We start from the raw sequence: 17,102 nt of genomic DNA on the forward strand, positions 1-17,102 counted from the left end.
GATTTAGAACTGGTGTATAGTGGGAGGACAGATGTGACTAGCACGGTTTTCTCTTGAGTTCCATAAACATGCAACACACAGACCCCAGTAATTTTTAAACTGGAAAATGGGCTGGAGTGAAGCTCAGAAAAGCACTAGCTGGGTTTCAGCTCCAGCACCCATGTGGCAGCTCACAAGTGTTTGTAACTCAAATCTCATGCAATGATGCCCTCTTCTGGCTTGCAAGAGTACTGCACATGGTGCACAGACAAGCATGCAAGCAAAACAATCCATACACACGGTTAAGAAAACCAGCAACCCCCAGAGATTGGGGTTTTCAGGATCCATTTTCCCCCTAACAGATGTTCAGCCGGTATAAGTGATTAAAACTGGGGCCTTGCATGTGGTAGGCTAATGCTCTAGCACTGAGCTATAGCCATAGTTCCAGTGTACTTTTTACATGAAGACCTGGTCTTGTTAGGTTGGTTGGCCTGGCTCTGAATTTATGAACCTCTGGCCTCAGTGTTCCAAATATCTTGGATTACTGGTCTGCCCTGAAATGACCTGGTTAGTATGGAAACAATTCCAGTCTAGGTACTGTTTTCATGCTCTGCGTATTAACCCTTCCTCTCGCATGAATTCTCTGGGACTTATTAGGAATAAGTGAGGAGTATAAGCACCCCTAAAACTATAGCAATTTCCTTGAATAAGAGCTTGATACTATGTAGCCATCAGTCCTGCCTCAGCTTCCCAATTGCTGGCATCACAGGCTGTGCAGCCACACCCAGCCTTCAGTGTTCCTTTTTAGTAAGTTTTATCTGTAAGTAAGGGCATGGTGAAGCCACTGAAATGGGCCACTCCATGGGTATAAAGAAAGTTTTTTGTTTTTTGTTTTAAATAATCCTTAAACTGTCAAGTGCCTATCTTGCAGGTGGTAGCGAGAATAGCCAGAGGCATTTGCAGGTGTTCAAAGCTGCCATGTCTACCTCTCGGAGTGGAGAGAGAAGTTAAAGGGCTGGGGGCTTGTTGGAGTTGGAGGGAAGAAACTCTAAGCTGGAATAGCGTGAATGTTTAGGGCTGGAAGAGCCCAGCGCCTAATACCAGGACAGGCTCCAAAACTGCAGAAAAACCCGTCTCGGAAAAAAAAAAAAATGAAATCATTTTGTGGAAGGTCTGAGATATATGGTAGGACATACCATAACTAAAAAGACCTACATATTGCATGGAAAAATTCCACTGTTAGATATTAAGTAATAAGAAATGCATACATATATACAAACACCAGAAGACATATACCAGAATATAGCAGTACTTTTATGACAGTTATTAAAAATATAAATATCCAGAAATAAGACAACTAGAAATATACTTTAAATAAAATATTAAAATTAATGTACTATTAATGACACATGCAGTGATGTACCAATCTAGTTAATATAAAATACAATGAGATTTTTTGTTTTGTTTTGTTTTTCGAGACAGGGTTTCTCTGTAGCTTTTGGAGCCTGTCCTGGAACTAGCTCTTGTAGACCAGGTTGGCCTCGAACTCACAGAGATCCACCTGCCTCTGCCTCCCAAATGCTGGGATTAAAGGTGTGTGCCACTACTGCCCGGCGAGATGGTTCATTCTTATTCTCGTATGAGAATTAATACTGATGACCATTTTCTAACGTGTTTCTACATGTATTACACATTTTGTTGTTGTTGTTGTTGCTTTGAGATGGTCTCCCCCATAGAGCGCTGGCTGGCCTGGAGGCTGGTGTGTAGGTCAGGTAACTCTAAAACTAAAAGTATTTTTTGATGAAGTATTCAAAGTCAGCCGAACCGTCCAAAGGTTACAGATCATCTTCACAGCTGACCAGTTCGACAATGCCTGTATCTACTGCACACACTGGGAAGCAGTAAACAGTGCTGAGGGTGGAACATTAGTCACTTACGCCATGTGGAAGCCTGTTTCTCCTCCTGGAATGGCAGGCTTCCAGTCACGGGAAGACTGCACAGTCGCCAATTGGCTCTCCTATTCCATTTCCGTATTTTCCCTATGAAGCCTCTGGTGGACAAGGAGGTTTCTCTTATAGCTGAAGGACTTGCCGCAGTCGGTACACACGTAGGGCTTCTCCCCCGTGTGAGTTCTCTGGTGGACAATGAGGTTTGTCTTCTGGCGAAAGCACTTTGCACAGTCATCGCATTGGTAGGGCTTCTCCCCCGTGTGAGTTCGTTGATGATGAATGAGGTAAGCCTTCCTGCTGAAGGCTTTCCCACACTGCGGACACTCATAGGACTTCTGCCCCGTGTGGATCTTCTGATGCGCGGTGAGCGTTGCTTTTTGCCGAAAGGGCTTCCCACACTCACTGCAAACGTAGGGTTTCTCCCCAGTGTGAATCCTCTGGTGTAGGTTGAGATTGGTCTTCTGACTGAAGGACTTCCCACACTTGTCACATTCGTACGGTCTTTCTCCAGTGTGAGTTCTGTGATGGTCAACGAGGTACGACTTCATTCTAAAGGCCTTCCCACAGCGAGGACACATATACGATTTCTCCCCAGTATGCGTCCTCTGATGGGCCACAAGGGTTGTTTTCTGGCGGAAGGACTTCCCACAGTCATTACACATATAGGGCTTCTCCTCGCTATGAGTTTTCTCATGAAGAGCAAGCGTTGTTTTCTGGGAGAACGACTTCCCACACTCCTTACAAATGTAGGGCTTCTCCCCTGTATGAGTCCTCTGGTGGACGGTGAGGTTTGCTTTCTGGTGGAACGATTTCCCACAGTCTTTACACACGTAGGGTTTCTCACCTGTGTGAATCCTCTGGTGGAGGGAGAGAGTCGTCTTCTGGCGGAAGGCCTTCCCACAGGCGGTGCACTCGTATGGTTTTTCTCCCGTGTGAGTCCTCTGATGGCGGATGAGGTGGGACTTCAACCTGAAGGCACTCTGACACTGTGGACATTCATATGACCGCTCCCCTGTGTGAGTCCTCTCGTGATCCGTCAGGGCTGTCTTCAGGCGGAAGGGCTTCCCACACTCATTGCAAACAAAGGGCTTCTCCCCGGTGTGAGTCCTCTGGTGGTCAATGAGGTATGACCGCCTTCTGAACGCGTTTCCACACTGAGGGCACTGATACGGCTTTTCCTCTGTGTGAACTGCCAGGTGCAGAACCAGCACTGACTTCCTGCAGAAGGACTTCCCACATTCTGTGCAGATATGCTTCTTTTCAGGATCTGTTGCTCTTTTCTTTTTGTTACATACAGACGGATTTCCCTTTCTAAGAGATGACTGTTCCCAGTCCTCACATCCAGATGGCTGTGCTGGAGCGCCTGCTTTCTCTTGTTGTCTGAGTTCAACACTGTGACCGCAAGCCTTGCCCCTTGGAGTATGGAATTTGAATTCAGGATGTCCCGTGTCTCGCATGGAATTTGGGCAAGATTTCAAATATCCATCATACTCATTCTGTCTCTTCCTTGCAGGGCTTAGATTACTGTTGATTAATTCTGAAACACTTTCTAAAATACCTCCACAGGTGACACATTCAGGAGGTAGGTCTTTGGGATGGACAGGATACGGACTACTCTTCTTCTTAGTCAGTTCTTTATAGTTCACATACACAAATGATCTTGGGTACTTATCACGGTGTTCTTTGAATTTCATTAAAAACTCTCTTGATCTCCAATTTTCTTCTAGAAAAGAATAACGAACTAGTGAATTTCCACAAATTTGCTAGGGAAAGGAATTGAAACGGTCTAACGTGAAAACCTACAGCAAACCATTTCCAGGTTACAAGGCAAAACAAATGAAAATAAAAAACCTAACAACAAGCACAAAGCATAAATACACAGTATGCTTCAGTGTGGAAAAGAATGAAATGGAATCACTGTCCATACCTTTTGATTCACAGATAGTTATACACAGAAAGTAATAGAAACCAGATAAGGAATGATACAAGAGGAATTCATGCCTGAAAAGATTAAATGATGAAACGACTCTATCACGGGAATAAAAGTAAAGTAAGATGAACAACAAACAAAGCAGATGTGTATATTCAGAGAAATTGCGGGAAATACATCTTTTGCAGGGAACAGATCACCCAAATTTTTATATGTGAATCTCAATTACTGTGGTGAAACAATGGTGAATAATTTTACCTAGGCATCTACATGAAGCACCACGGCTCACCAATCTCCTAGAGATTATATTTACCTAGTCTCTCTACGTGAAGCACCACGGCTCACCAATCTGTTAGGGATTATATTTACCCGGTCCCCTCTACATGAAGCGCCATGGCTCACTGATCTCTTAGGGATTATATTTACCTAGTCCCCTCTACGTGAAGCACCTCGGCTCACCAATCTCTTAAAGTATTAGTTTCCTGGAATCTGGCAAGCAATCCTGTAATCTACTGTGTAGCCAATGAAGAGCGAGAAGAACTACTTTGTCATGTAACACGACAGCTAGGAAAATACCTGTTGCAGGAACCTTAAAATAGACTGGTGTGCACAGCTGCTGTCCTCACCCTGCTGAACTTACTCTCGAACTCCTGGGTAACTGATTGTCATTTATTATCAGACGCTTATCTTTTTATCTTACACATAATCAAGGTCTGAACAAGTAAAAAGATTTTTAGCTGGCAAGAAGTCCAAGGCAGAAAGTAAATTACACCCTCTAGAATGTTGCGTTGCCTGAGCCAAGTGACAAGAGCCCAAGTGTATACTGTAGTAATCAATTTTCAGCCTTTTCCCCACTCATCTTTAGAGAATCTTCAAGTAAACCCTATTCTGTGATTTCAGAAGCGCTCCATATAGCCAAGTGTAGGGTGTACATGTGCAGGCCCAGCACTTGTGAGGCAGGCAAGGGAACTGAGTGATATCGGTCTTGGCTACATGGTGAGCACCAGATCAACAAACTACACGGTGTGTAGCTCAGTAGCAGAGTGCAAGGCTGGGGGAGCTATCCTCAACCTCGCAGACAGGAACGAAACAAGAGTAACAACAACAAAAATCTTTTGAGATGTAATAGGATTTCATGTAGCCCAGGTTCATTTCAAACTTGTTTTGTACCAAAAATAAACCTGAACTGCTTTTTAACTTTTAGATTTATTTCATATGAGTGTTTTGCCTTCATGTATGTGCACCAAATGTGAGGGTATTGGATCTCCTAGAAGTGCAGTTATGAATAGTTGTGAGCCACTAAGTGGGTGCTGGGAACTGAACCCACGTTCTCTGGAGAGCAGCCAGTGCTCTTAACCTCTGAGCTATCTTTCCAGCACCCTTATTGGACTGTTTTTTTTTTGTTGTTGTTGTTGTTGTAGGGTTGTATAATACAGGCCCATATTTCTACATTATATGGCGGTCAGAATTCTAAGCAACCTTCAAGGCACAATTTGCACCTGCCACACAGGAGGTGGTCACCTAGCCTTTTGAGACACACTGAAGCCATCCTAAACAAATGGTAAGGATGTGCTACGTCGCTCTGCTCCTTCTATTGGAATTCCCGAGGTTGCCTGGGAAAGATATGTTAATTCAGTCTACGTGACAGAGCAGGCACAGATAGGAAGGCGTGACAAAATGGGAATAGAAAGGTGTGCATGTGACCACAGTCATTCTCCCGGCTACCTAGGACACAGAATGCTAATGAATTCTCCCTCAGTTTATGTTTTGGTATAAAAGCTGTTTGGAGAATAAATGCGAGGGAATTTTCGTGATGTGAACTCAGTATTTCATGAGGGATCACTGAGAATCTCCCAATAAAGTCATGTGAGTTGTGCCTCAATTAATCCTATACCTCCACACTGGCTCGAGAAATAATTTATGGTCCGGGCTGGTCCCGGACCTCGTCATTCTTTGAGAGTCTTACATAGAAGAAGCACTGATTTATTAGATAGGCCTTGGCAGTCCTCCGATTCAATTCCGCCAGTGTTGGGAGTACAGGCATGATTACCAAGCTCAGCAGCAGATCTTTAAATAGGCTTGCATTTTGTCATAAATGTTTCATAAAATACACACTGCATAGCATCCTTTTTTATTAAAAAGGATGTTTTGGAGTTGATCAGTTAAGAGGGCCCAGGCTTAGCTCCCAATACCCATATGGTGGCTCACAACTATTCATAACTCCAGTTCCTGAGAATCTTCTGGACTCAGGCACATATGTAGTGCACACATATACCTACATGCAGGCAAAATACACATACACGTAAAATAAAAATAAATAAATCTAAGTTAAAAAAAATAATGTTTTGGTTAGGAATGGTGGCTTACATCCTGTATTTCTAGCACTGGGGAGACCGAAGCAGAAAAATTTCTATGAGCACCAGGCCGGCCTGGCCTACAGTGATGTATGCCGTTACCTTTTTTGGATGCCTGAGTTCACAATATTATTGTGTACCTTGGAGAGTTGATGTTTTATGGGATTAAACCACTCTGGTCAGAACAGGGTCCCAACCTACGCAGGTGTATTTGCAGAAAGCCTAGAAGTACATGCTTTCCGAATGGATGAGAAAAGTATCTTAGATGTGCACACTTTCCGATGGATGAGAAAGGGATCTATCTTAGAAGTGCGTGCTTTCCAATGGATGAGAAAGGAATCTATCTTAGAAGCACACGCTTTCTGATGGATGAGAAAGGGATCTCTCTTAGAAGCACATGCTTTCTGATGGATGAGAAAGATCTTTTACACAGCTCCATTCACACAATCCCCCTGTGGTAGGGCTAACCTAGGGCCTCATGCTCCATGGCTAATGGTTTACTTACTGAACCTTCTACACATTGTATACCGAACTTGACTTCAATCGATTTTATCTCTGGGAGAAAGAATCCTGAAGCATCAAGTATCTACAACCTACACCAAGTTCTATAAATAACTGTGTATCTATATGAATGGTGCACAGCATTGGAAACAGACAAATGTTATAGGAAGTAATTCACAAGCAGTGCATAGAAAAGAGAACCTGCAACAACATAGAAGAAACGCAGATGAGTGTGCTGTTGCATGGCTTAACATCCCAGCAGCTGGGAGGCTGAGGCAGGAGGTCTTGAGTTCAAGGCCAGCCTGGGCTAAATAGCAAGAGAAGAGCAAAGAGAAAACATTAACTGAACACTGGAAGGAAGAATACACAATGCATTTTTGTTACATTGTGGCAAATATCTTTAGTAATAAGCAAGTTTGGGAAGAAATGATACTCAGTTTTTGGTTGTTTTGTGGGGCTTTAGCATGTCAGGTTTTTTTTATTTTAATTTTTTTTTTGGTTTTTTTTTGAGACGGTTTCTCTGTGAAACAACCCTGGCTGTCCTGGAACTAGCTCTAGTAGATCTCGATCTCACAGAGATCCGCCTTCCTCTGCCTCCCGAATGCTGGGATTAAAGGCATGCGCCACCATTGCCCATCTCAGGCTTTACCACAGATCGTGGCCATTGTTCCTTTCCTTAGACATGATCCTCTGTTGGCCCTAAACACCTTTGTTTATTCATTTATTTATTCATTGCTCTCACAGATCTCCAGGGTTGTCCTTTCAAAGGGAACGGTCTATTTTCCAGAAGGCTGGGAATTGGAGGTGATTAACTGCCTGGTGAACTGTTATCTGTTAGGCCACACCACATCAAGCCCCTACAACCAGGACCAGAGGTGGCTAGTAATTTAAATGACCCTTACATTACGTGTACAGCCAGGGACTCTCCAAGCTTCCACAACCAGAAGCTGAGGTGGCTAGTAGCTATATGACCTCTGAGCAATCTATATGACCAAGTCCAGGCCAGATGCTTCCCTAGGTCCTTATATTAATATAGGGAGCCTATCTTCAGAACCCATCTTCTTGGAAGAAATGACATGTACCCCACATTGAGTTTCAATGTAATTATGCCTCCTCACTCACCTCGGTTTGTTATACCAGAAAACCTTTCCAAATTGTACTGTCTTTAAATACTCAGGCAGTAATCTGCCTGGATCAGACTCTCTGGAAGTTTGATCCAGCCTGGCCAGCTACATCGGGCATCCAAGTTTTTATTTCCACCTCTTTGCAGGTCACTTCCCTGCCTTCTGTGACACCTGCAAGGATCCCTTCATTTGTTCGTTTGTTCGTTCATTCATTCATTCATTCAAGCATGACCTCCCGTGGGCCTTAGTTCCTGGACTCTAAGGACTCTAGTTGTTTCTGACATGCTTGCTCAGAATTTTGTTTAAGTTTTGTAGGTAAACTGGTCATTTCAGGAACCTTTAAGAACATTTGAAGCACTTCCGTGATATTTCCCATTCCTTCACGCTTACTTCCCATTACCTTCTATGTGTCTGGATGTCAGAAACTCACCTAAGCAGACGTGACCTGCAAATGATGTCCAGGGGTCTTCCCCTCGCTCCAGTCTGAGGATGACATCGGGTTTAGACATGTCACACCCTGATAAGGAGGGAGAGAAGTAATCTGGGGAAGGAATTTAGTGGTAAAACGCTCGCCCAGCCAAAAAGAGGGCAGGTGTGGGGATATGGGCGGGAATACGTGCAACGTAAAATCTCACGTGGACGGGAGCTTGAGAAACACTGAAAATGACCAAGGTGCATAGCTGAATGACTCTTATTTGTGTGACAGTAACCTTGGCTCCTGCCCTAGGAGGGGAGAGCAGATGTTCCTCCTGCAAACTAGGGTCCTGTGGCTCCCATTACTGGAGTTGAGAGCACATTACGTAGGAAATATACAGCACGCAGAGTGTGCCTGCTTCCCGTACCTACGGAGAGGAGGTGGCCATAGTTTTCCAGCATCACATCCGTATACAGAGTCTTCTGAGCAGGGTCCAGGTGCTGCCACTCCTCCTGACTGAAGTCCACAGTCACATCCTTGAAGGACACGGGTCCCTGCAGGGCAGAATTTGGAAGGGTGATTGGCACAGATTAACTAGATATCGGGAACAGCCCTGGCTGTCCTAGAACTTCCTCTGTAGACCAGGCTGACCTTGAACTCACAGAGATCTGCCTGCCTCTGCCTCCTGAGTTCTGGGATTAAGCATGTGCTCCACCATCGCCTGGCTTGAAACATTTTTTAAAGACTTATTTTATTATGTGTATGGGTGTTTTGACTGCATGTTTGTCTGTGCGCCGTATGTGTGCCTGGTGCCCTTGGAGGTTAGAAGATGGTTGTAGGACACCATGTGGGTGTTGGGAACCTGGGACCTCTGAAAGAGCAACAAGTGCTTAAGCATCTCTCCAGCCCTGGGAAGGACTCTTATTCCTGTTCCTTTGTGACAGATAAACTTTGCCAAAGAATGACGACTCTTCCTTGTTTTGATTTAAACTGTAAGCTACTGTGCTCCCGCGGTGATTCAGCAGGCAAAAGCACTACTGTCAAGCCTGGTATGGGAGTTCAGTCCCTGGAACCCACGTGGTAGAAGGGGGAAACCAATTCCTCTCAGTTGCCCTGACATCCACGTGGATGCTGTGGTACTTGCGTGTTCACACACATACAGACACAGGTTAACATTAATTAAACCGTGACTTACTGTGAACTTGCTCGTTGCCTGCAATGCGCACTTGTTTCCTGGGAGCCAGAACCTAACACACATGCTTTCTGGGCACTGACACAGGCGAGAATATACAAATATAAACCCACAGCCACTGCAGCACACACACCAGGCATGCAGTCTCTCAAGACAGAAAAAAGACTCTGGCTTCACCAATGATGTAAATTTTCTCCATTTCAAAATGAATGGTTTAGTCAGGCTCTGTTGGCACAGGTGTGCAATCCTAGCTATTTGCAAGGCTGAATCTCATCAGACTCACAGATTTGAGGACTGCCTGATCCAGAGTGAATTCATAGCCAGCCTGGGCAAATTAATGAGGTGCTGCTCAAAATAAACGGAAGCATGGCGGGGTTAGTAGCTGGCAATGAAAGAATAAATGGCCTGAGAAAGGTGCTCAGCTAATCACTGTGAGACTTGGAAACAGTACATAATAAACAACTCCAGAAGGCCCTGGGAAACCACTGAGCCATGCAGAAAGCAGGAAATGTCACTGCTTGATGAACAACTGCAGTGACGAGAACTGTCCATGGTCTAGCTTCTTCCTGAAAGGTTCCTGAAACCCGGCAGGTCTCCAGATGGAAAACAGTTTACTTCCTACAGGTGAGACAGCAAGACTTCAGGTTTGCCAGGGCTACATAGTGAGACCCTGTCTAAAATGACAACAAAAGTCTACACTGCATAAAGATGAGTTTTCTGAGTCAAACAGAGAAGAGTAGAGTATTGTGAACTACACTCCAGTATCAGTGTATTCTGACCTGTGTACAGCTATTTCTTCTGCATCCAAATACAACAACATTACAACAGTTTTTTTGTTTTGTTTTGTTTTGGAGACAGGGTCTCACTATGTAGCCTTAGTTGACCCAAACTCAAGAGATCCATTTACCTCTGCCTCTGCCTCTGGAAGACTAGAATGAAAGGCCCATGCCACCATGCTCATTAGTATCCTAGCAAAGGTTTTATTAGAGGGTCACAAGCTTCTAGGAACTGTGAGAAACATGAAAGGAAGACATGGAAGAAACAGGATTCCTGACTCCTCCTCAGGCCTCTACCCTTACATTTAAGACAAAATGCTTCTGTCACTTAGTAGCAACATCCTGTCGGTTTTACTGTCACCTTTACTCAGGCATGTGGATAAGGCAAAAGGCTTCCACATCCTTAGAAACCGCTCCTCTTCATGTAGTCATGGGTGTATATGTACCAGGGTGTCCATGACGTGCGTCAGTTGTTCCCTTCCACCATGTGAGTCCTGGGAATCAAACTCAGGTCATCAGGCTTGGCAGAAAGTTCCTTAACCTGATGAGTCGTCTCAGTTAGGGTCTTGTGTGGCTCAGACTGGCCTCGAATTTGCCACATAACCAAGGATAACCCGACCCTCTTATCCTCCTGTTTCTACCTCCTGGGTGTATGTGTCTACATTACCAGCCACAGGGCTGGGAATCTCCTGTGTTCCTCCCAGAAAGCATCCATGCATGTTAGCAAGCTCTGTATCATTTTAAGATTTATATGTGACAGGTTTGTGTGTTCATAATTTTCACTGATGAAAACAAATACATTTTTGTCCCAGCACAGCTTCTGGGAGAGACCAAAGGGGACACACTTCCTGCAGAGAAAGCCTGATGAGACGGTTTAGACAGAAAAGGACAAACACCCAAATATCCTCAGAAAACAAGCAGGCATTGGCAACGTAGAGCAAAACAAGCAACTTCCCAAGGAGCGGAAGCCATTACCTCACCTGAGCCATGGTTTTGAGATCTGGGCTCCTCTTCAGGCAGTGATGGGATACAACCTAAAACAGCAAAGCCAAGAAGGGTAAGGGTGGGTGAGAATTTACTTCCCTTGCAGCTGGCTCTCACTGCTTACATTAACCTAAAATCATCTCTGTGTTGGCTCATGTCTCCTTTGTACATCCTAATGAATAAGATATATTGGAGCTAAGGAGCTATTTCATTCCCAAATATAAAGATACAGGCTTCTGTAACACAATGGATCTGGGTAAGCTGCACCCCACCCTGAAGAACCTACAGTTATGGATGACTACTGCCTGCTCCCTAACAAGGCTAAACCGTGTATAATAATGTATGGGAACACTGACACCCCACACCTTGATGGAGGATGGTTATCTGTCTATTTTGTTAGTTTCATTGGTCAATAAAGAGACTGCCTTGGCCCTTTGATAGGACAGAAAATTAGGTAGGCGGAGTAAACAGAACAGAATGCTGGGAAGAGGGCTATGAGGCAGATGCCATGGAGCCAGCCACCAGGTCAGACATGCTGAATCTTTCCCGGTAAGCCACACCTCGTGGTGTGATACAGATTAATAGAAATGGGTTAATATCAAGATATGAGAGTTAGTCAGTAACTAACTCTCTAGAGATAATGGGCCAGGCAGTGCTTAAATGAATACAATTTGTGTGTTATTATTTCTGGGGCTAAGCTAGCCGTGCGGGAGCTGGGCAGGATGAAAAGCAGGCCTGCCCGCAACTCCATACTACAACACCTGAGGAGGGCTGTGGACACAGACTTCCCTAGGATTATCAAGCAGGCACCAATTCTAGCTGTAATCTGAGTTCTCTACTTATTGGAGAAGAAAAGCTTAAGTTTAAAAACAACTCGTTTCTTCCTGAAAATGTGCTTTTATAATTCATTTACATTTTTCTATTGGGTTATTTTTATTTTATAGATATGTATTCGTTTGCTTTTTCGGACATTGTCTTATGTAGCCCAAGATGGCTGGAAACTTGCTATATAGATGAGGATGACCTGGAACTCCTGACCTAACTATCCCCTTTTCAAATTTATTTATTTTATGAGTATGAGTTTTTGGTGTGCATGTATATATATGCACCATGTGTATTCAGAAGACAGAAGATTACAGACAGTTGTGACTTGCCACGAGGGTGCTGGGAACAGAACTCAGGTCCGCGGCAAGAGCAAACATGTGCTCTTAACAGCTGAGCCAGCTCTGCAGCCACCAACTGCCTTTTTAACAGGATGGTACCTTCTGTCAGTCACAGTGACTTCCCAAAGACAGCAAATGAGGCAAATGTCAAGCGTCCTTCACTCAAACCATAAACCCGATTTTCTCCTCTGTAAAATTTCATGTCCATTAATTTAACTCACAACAGTCTGGGAAGTTGAGAATAATACACCTTTTTGTGGGTCAGCTGCTGCTGCTGCTGCTGTTTTTCAAGACAGGGTTTCTCTGTGTAACAGTCCTAGCTGTCCTGGAACTAGCTCTGTAGACCAGGCTGGCCTCGAACTCAGGTAAGTTGTTTATAGAATATAATTTCCCTGGGGGAATAAAAATGTATGCTTCCTTTTCATAAGCAAAGGCCTTCCTTTAGGTGCCACTAGGAACTAAAGTTGTGAGAGAATGTTTGAGAAAAATGTACATGACCAGAAGGCAGTAATTCTCACCTTCACACTGGATGGAAACCCCAAGGGTGGTTGCTGGTTGGGCTGTGTTGGATCCTACCCAAGAGGACTCATGGGACAAACAGGAACCATCCAAACAAGGGGTCCTGCATGTCCAGGGGAAGAGGAGGTGGCAGTCATAGAAGCGCTGTACACACGGGAACAGAGGGTCCAGAAGCAGCTTCTCTTGGGAAATAAGAGAAGAGATATACTAAATCACAGAGTTGCCAGCTATTCTGGCCTCCTATTGTTCTTTACCCTCTGATTTCCCTTTCCCAGCTACCACTCCAGTTGAGCTGGAGACTTCTCACCTGTAGAAAGCACAGAATGGAGATTGGAGCGTTGGGGGATGGGAAGATCATGTACCTTTCACACTGTAGGCTTTCAAAAGCAGCAAGATTTTGCCTTAAAAAAATAAAACTAAGCCTGGTGGTGGCACATGACATTAATCCCAGTACTCGGGAGGCAGAGGCAGGCAGATCTCTGACTTTGAGGTTAGCCTGGTCTATAGAGCAAGTTCTAGGACAGTCAGGGCTACACAGAGAAGCCCTTACTCGAAAACTAACAAATAAGTACATAAAGAGAAGGGTTTTAGTGGCTGGAGAGATGACGCAGTGGTTGATGATCTTGTAGAGGACCTGAGTTCAGGTCACAGCACCCATAGTGGGCAGTTCACAATAGCCCGTACCTGCAGACCCAGGGATCTGATGTTCTCTTCTGGTCTCTGAGGGCACACACTTATGCTCACACAAAAAGCTTAAGCAAGTTTGAGTATCTAAATGATGACCATGAAACTGATCTGTCAATAAATGCCCAATTTTTTTTAGAATCTTAAAATGTCTGGCAGAGAGGAAAGAAGCAGGAGGACGTGGAGTTGAGTGTGACCAGGATGCATGATGCAGAATCCACAAAGATTTAATAAAAAGTTTTAAAAGATGCCTTGCAGAAATTATTGAGCTCTCTGTGAATTCATACAGCAGTAGGAGAAAAAAAATTCACACAAACTGAAGTTTGAAGTGGCAGTGAAAAGGGAAGGGGGTGAGGGGTTCCCTTCTTGTTTATCTGAAGGGGTAAGGGGTTCCCTTCTTGTTTATCTGAAGCCTTGGGTGGACGTCACCATGTTAGGAAAGTGCTTTACCATACTGAGTTACATGACCTGCTGGTTTTGTTTGTTTGTTTTTTTTTTTTTTTTTGAGACAGGGTTTCTTGGTTAATAGTCCTGGCTGTCCTTTCTCTTTGTAGACCAGGCTGGCCTCGAACTCAGAGATCCTCCTGCCTCTGCCTTCCAAGTACTGGGATTAAAGGTGTGTGTCACTACCACCCGTTTTCTTTCTTTTTTAAAAACTATGTTCTCAAAGGTGTTCCTGCTTATTTCAACACATTGGTCACCATTTGGTGCGAGAGATTTACCTGTATTCTGTCAATAATGTATTTTAATAAAATGCTGATTGGCCAGGCAGGAAGTATAAGCGGGTCAACCAGACAGGAAGTAGAGGAGGGGTGATGAGAACAGGAGAAGGCTAGGAAGGAGGAAGCCCATTCCTCCATTCCTGCCCAGACCACCGAAGAAGCAACATGTGAGCTGACAGCTGAAAAAGGTACCAAGTCATATGGCTAACATAGATCAGAATAATGGGTTAATATAAGCTATAAGAGTTAACAAGAAGCCTGAGCTAATAGGCCAATCAGTTTATAACCTAATGTAGACTCTGTGAGATTTTCTTTGGGACTTGTTAGCTGTGGAGTACCGGGCGGAACAGATACCCAACAAGCCGGCTCCTCTTCATGTTACAATCATTCAATATGGGGTTTCTCAATATACAGAGCTACTCCCTCAAAATTTTATTTTCATGAAAAATAATTAAAACAAAAATCTCAGCACACACTTTTAATCCCAGCATTCTGGAGGCAGAAATAGGTAGACCTCTACAAGGTCAAGGCCAACCATGGCTCCATAGTCAGTCCTTGCCTCAAAAAAAGTAAAATAAAATACACAAATAGATCAGCCAGTCAGCGGTGGCATATGCCGATAATGAGTTCTGGAACAGCCAGGGCTACAGAGAAACTCTGTCTCAAAATAAAACAAATCTACCTATTATACTTGTTAAATTGCCCACCAAATTCTACAGGCAAATAAAACGGCAACTATTCCGAAAATTTAAACTGTGGTAAGTAGCCGAGACCGAGGTTTTTCTCAATGGGCAACTTTAACAAGTTCTCATGGACTTCGAACACAAACACTTCCAAATTAGACTTAATCGTATTGCTCGTTGTAGTCAACGTTCCAGAGGTCCCCAAGGCAAACGCAATCTCAGAGCCTTAACAAGGAACAAAATTTCCTCCCTACAATCAAACCCAAACACAGGCATTTCCCCCTCCCATTCGGGTTAACAATCGGCAAAACATGACAGGAGCACAGAGACGCACAAGTGGAGTCTCGCGGGGAAGAATCCATAAAAGTCACGACTCCTGGCTTCGGGTGCGCGCTCCCCGCTCGCGTCTAAGGCCTGGTTGTCTCGCCTCATCCCTCCTAACCCAGGCTTGCGCTTTCCCCCTTCAACATCCCAGCCGGCCTCGCCCATCTCCCGCCCATTTCTCACGCACAGGGGACCCAACCGCGCTCACCTCCGACCACTCGCGAGCCATTATGGCGCGCCTGCACCCTCCGCCGCGGTCGATCTCTCCCAGGGGTCTCTGCGGTGCGTTTTTGGGGCCGCTGGCTGCAGGCGCCTTCCCCACATCCGGGTTTTGCGGACCTTAAACTACATTTCCCACCGACCACCGGGCCACGTTTAAACTTTGCAGTTTTGGGGTCAGTATAACTCTGCTGTCGGTAAACAGAGATCTCCCTGGGTGTACCGGGGCTGAAGCTCAGGCTTGTGTGTGCATATGTGCGTGTGTTTGTGTGATAAGACCATGATTAGGTGTGTGTTTGGGCTCTGATGCGGGACTTTTTGAGCGACCGTAGTTACCTGTGATGTATTTGAAGTCATGCATCATAAGACTGCCTTGACTTGGTGTGATACTGACTGGGGAATGGAGCAGAGCTTCATTTCTGCAGTTCCAGTTTGTTTTGGAGCCTATTGGAACACTCCCTGAAGACTACAGACTTTATTTATGTTTAACAGTCGACTTCCAATAAAGCATGGTTTGATTGTCTTCCTCAGGGGACTCCTGGCCTCCACTACCTGACTAAATACAGCCAGCTATCAGTAGAATGAGTGCCCGTCTGGATGCCAAATTTTGGGGTCTTTTGTTGTTGTTGTTTTTGAGTCCAGTCTCTCCATTATATAGCTCTTGCAGTTCTAGAACTCCCTGTATAGACCAGGCTGGCCTCAAAGTCACAAAGATCCTCTCTGCCTCCCAAGTGCTAGCATTAAAGGAATGAATCACTATCCTTGATCTTTCATTTTTAATATATCTGTGCATTAAAAAATATGTTAATAAATTCGGCATGGTGGTTCATGCCTTTAATCCCAGCATTCGGGAGGCAGAGGCAGGCAGATCTCCGAGTTTGAGGACAGCTAAGGCTACTCAGAGAAACCCTGTCTCTGAAAAATCAAAAAACATACTGTCCATTATCAATTTGCTGCCTTTCAACTCCATCTACTTCCTTCCTGCTTTGCAGTGTTGTTTTTAAAGATTTTATTTATTATGTGTACAGTGTTCTACTTACATGCACTAGATCTCATAACAGATGATTGGAAGCCACCATGTGGTTGCTGGGAATTGAACTCAAGACCTCTGGAAGAGAAGCCAATGCTCTTAACCCCTAGGCTGTCTCTCCAGCCCCTGCTTTGCAGTATTGCCACTGGGCTCCACAGGTATTCCTCCTGGGCTAGCTGGGACACTGGTAAGCTTTTGTAGAATGATGGAGAGATGGTAGTGGACGTGTCTCCTTCCTGTTTATTTGCACTCTTGCTGAGCTCTCCCAGTCTTCCTCTGACAGCCCAACCTCACTCTGACATGCACTCAGAGGCTGTACAGTAAGCTCTGAGAAAGTAACAGCAAACTATCTGAAGACAGCTTCTTCTCTCTGCTCACTGGGTTAGTTTCAACCAAGTCCTCTTCAAGGTTCCACAAACTGCATCCCCCAACGGCAGCAAATGCTGGAAACCAAGTGTTCAGACACACGGACCTGTCGAGACCCATTTACATTCAAACCATAACTTGAGATCCTGAGGCGAGAAGTTTTGAAGGCAGCCTAGGTGAGTGAGTCC

At 44.7% G+C, this 17,102-nt stretch overlaps 1 protein-coding gene across 3 annotated transcripts; it reads right to left on the bottom strand.

Annotated features, from left to right (window-relative positions):
* Positions 1-1,495: 1,495 nt before the first annotated feature.
* On the bottom strand, positions 1,496-15,632 carry Znf567 (zinc finger protein 567). Of its 3 annotated transcripts, XM_085690642.2 has the most exons (6): positions 15,508-15,632; positions 12,886-13,068; positions 11,201-11,254; positions 8,680-8,806; positions 8,268-8,354; positions 1,496-3,651 (listed from the first exon to the last, which is right to left on the bottom strand). In XM_085690642.2, exons 3-6 carry the CDS (start codon positions 11,207-11,209, stop codon positions 1,997-1,999), a joined length of 1,878 nt encoding a protein of 625 aa, XP_085546768.2. In that variant the 5' UTR covers positions 11,210-11,254; positions 12,886-13,068; positions 15,508-15,632; the 3' UTR covers positions 1,496-1,996. The 3 variants fall into 3 exon arrangements, with proteins under 3 accessions (XP_085546768.2, XP_048294783.3, XP_085546806.2); XM_048438826.3 differs by lacking the exon at positions 12,886-13,068 and having other exon boundaries at positions 15,508-15,598; XM_085690680.2 differs by lacking the exons at positions 8,268-8,354; positions 12,886-13,068 and having other exon boundaries at positions 15,508-15,599.
* Between the last annotated feature and the right edge of the window lie 1,470 nt (positions 15,633-17,102).

Source organism: Myodes glareolus, chromosome 1, assembly GCF_982192425.1.
Source record: "Myodes glareolus chromosome 1, mMyoGla1.1, whole genome shotgun sequence".
Taxonomy (NCBI): Eukaryota; Metazoa; Chordata; class Mammalia; order Rodentia; family Cricetidae; genus Myodes; species Myodes glareolus.

Excerpts from the sequence above, each read along its gene's own strand:
- Znf567 (XM_048438826.3), bottom strand. The coding sequence starts at position 15,528 with ATGGCTCGCGAGTGGTCGGAG. Across the intron at positions 11,255-15,507 it reads TGGCTCGCGAGTGGTCGGAG|GTTGTATCCCATCACTGCCT; the intron begins GTGAGCGCGGTT and ends TTGCTGTTTTAG. Across the intron at positions 3,652-8,267 it reads TGCAGGTCACGTCTGCTTAG|AAGAAAATTGGAGATCAAGA; the intron begins GTGAGTTTCTGA and ends ATTCTTTTCTAG.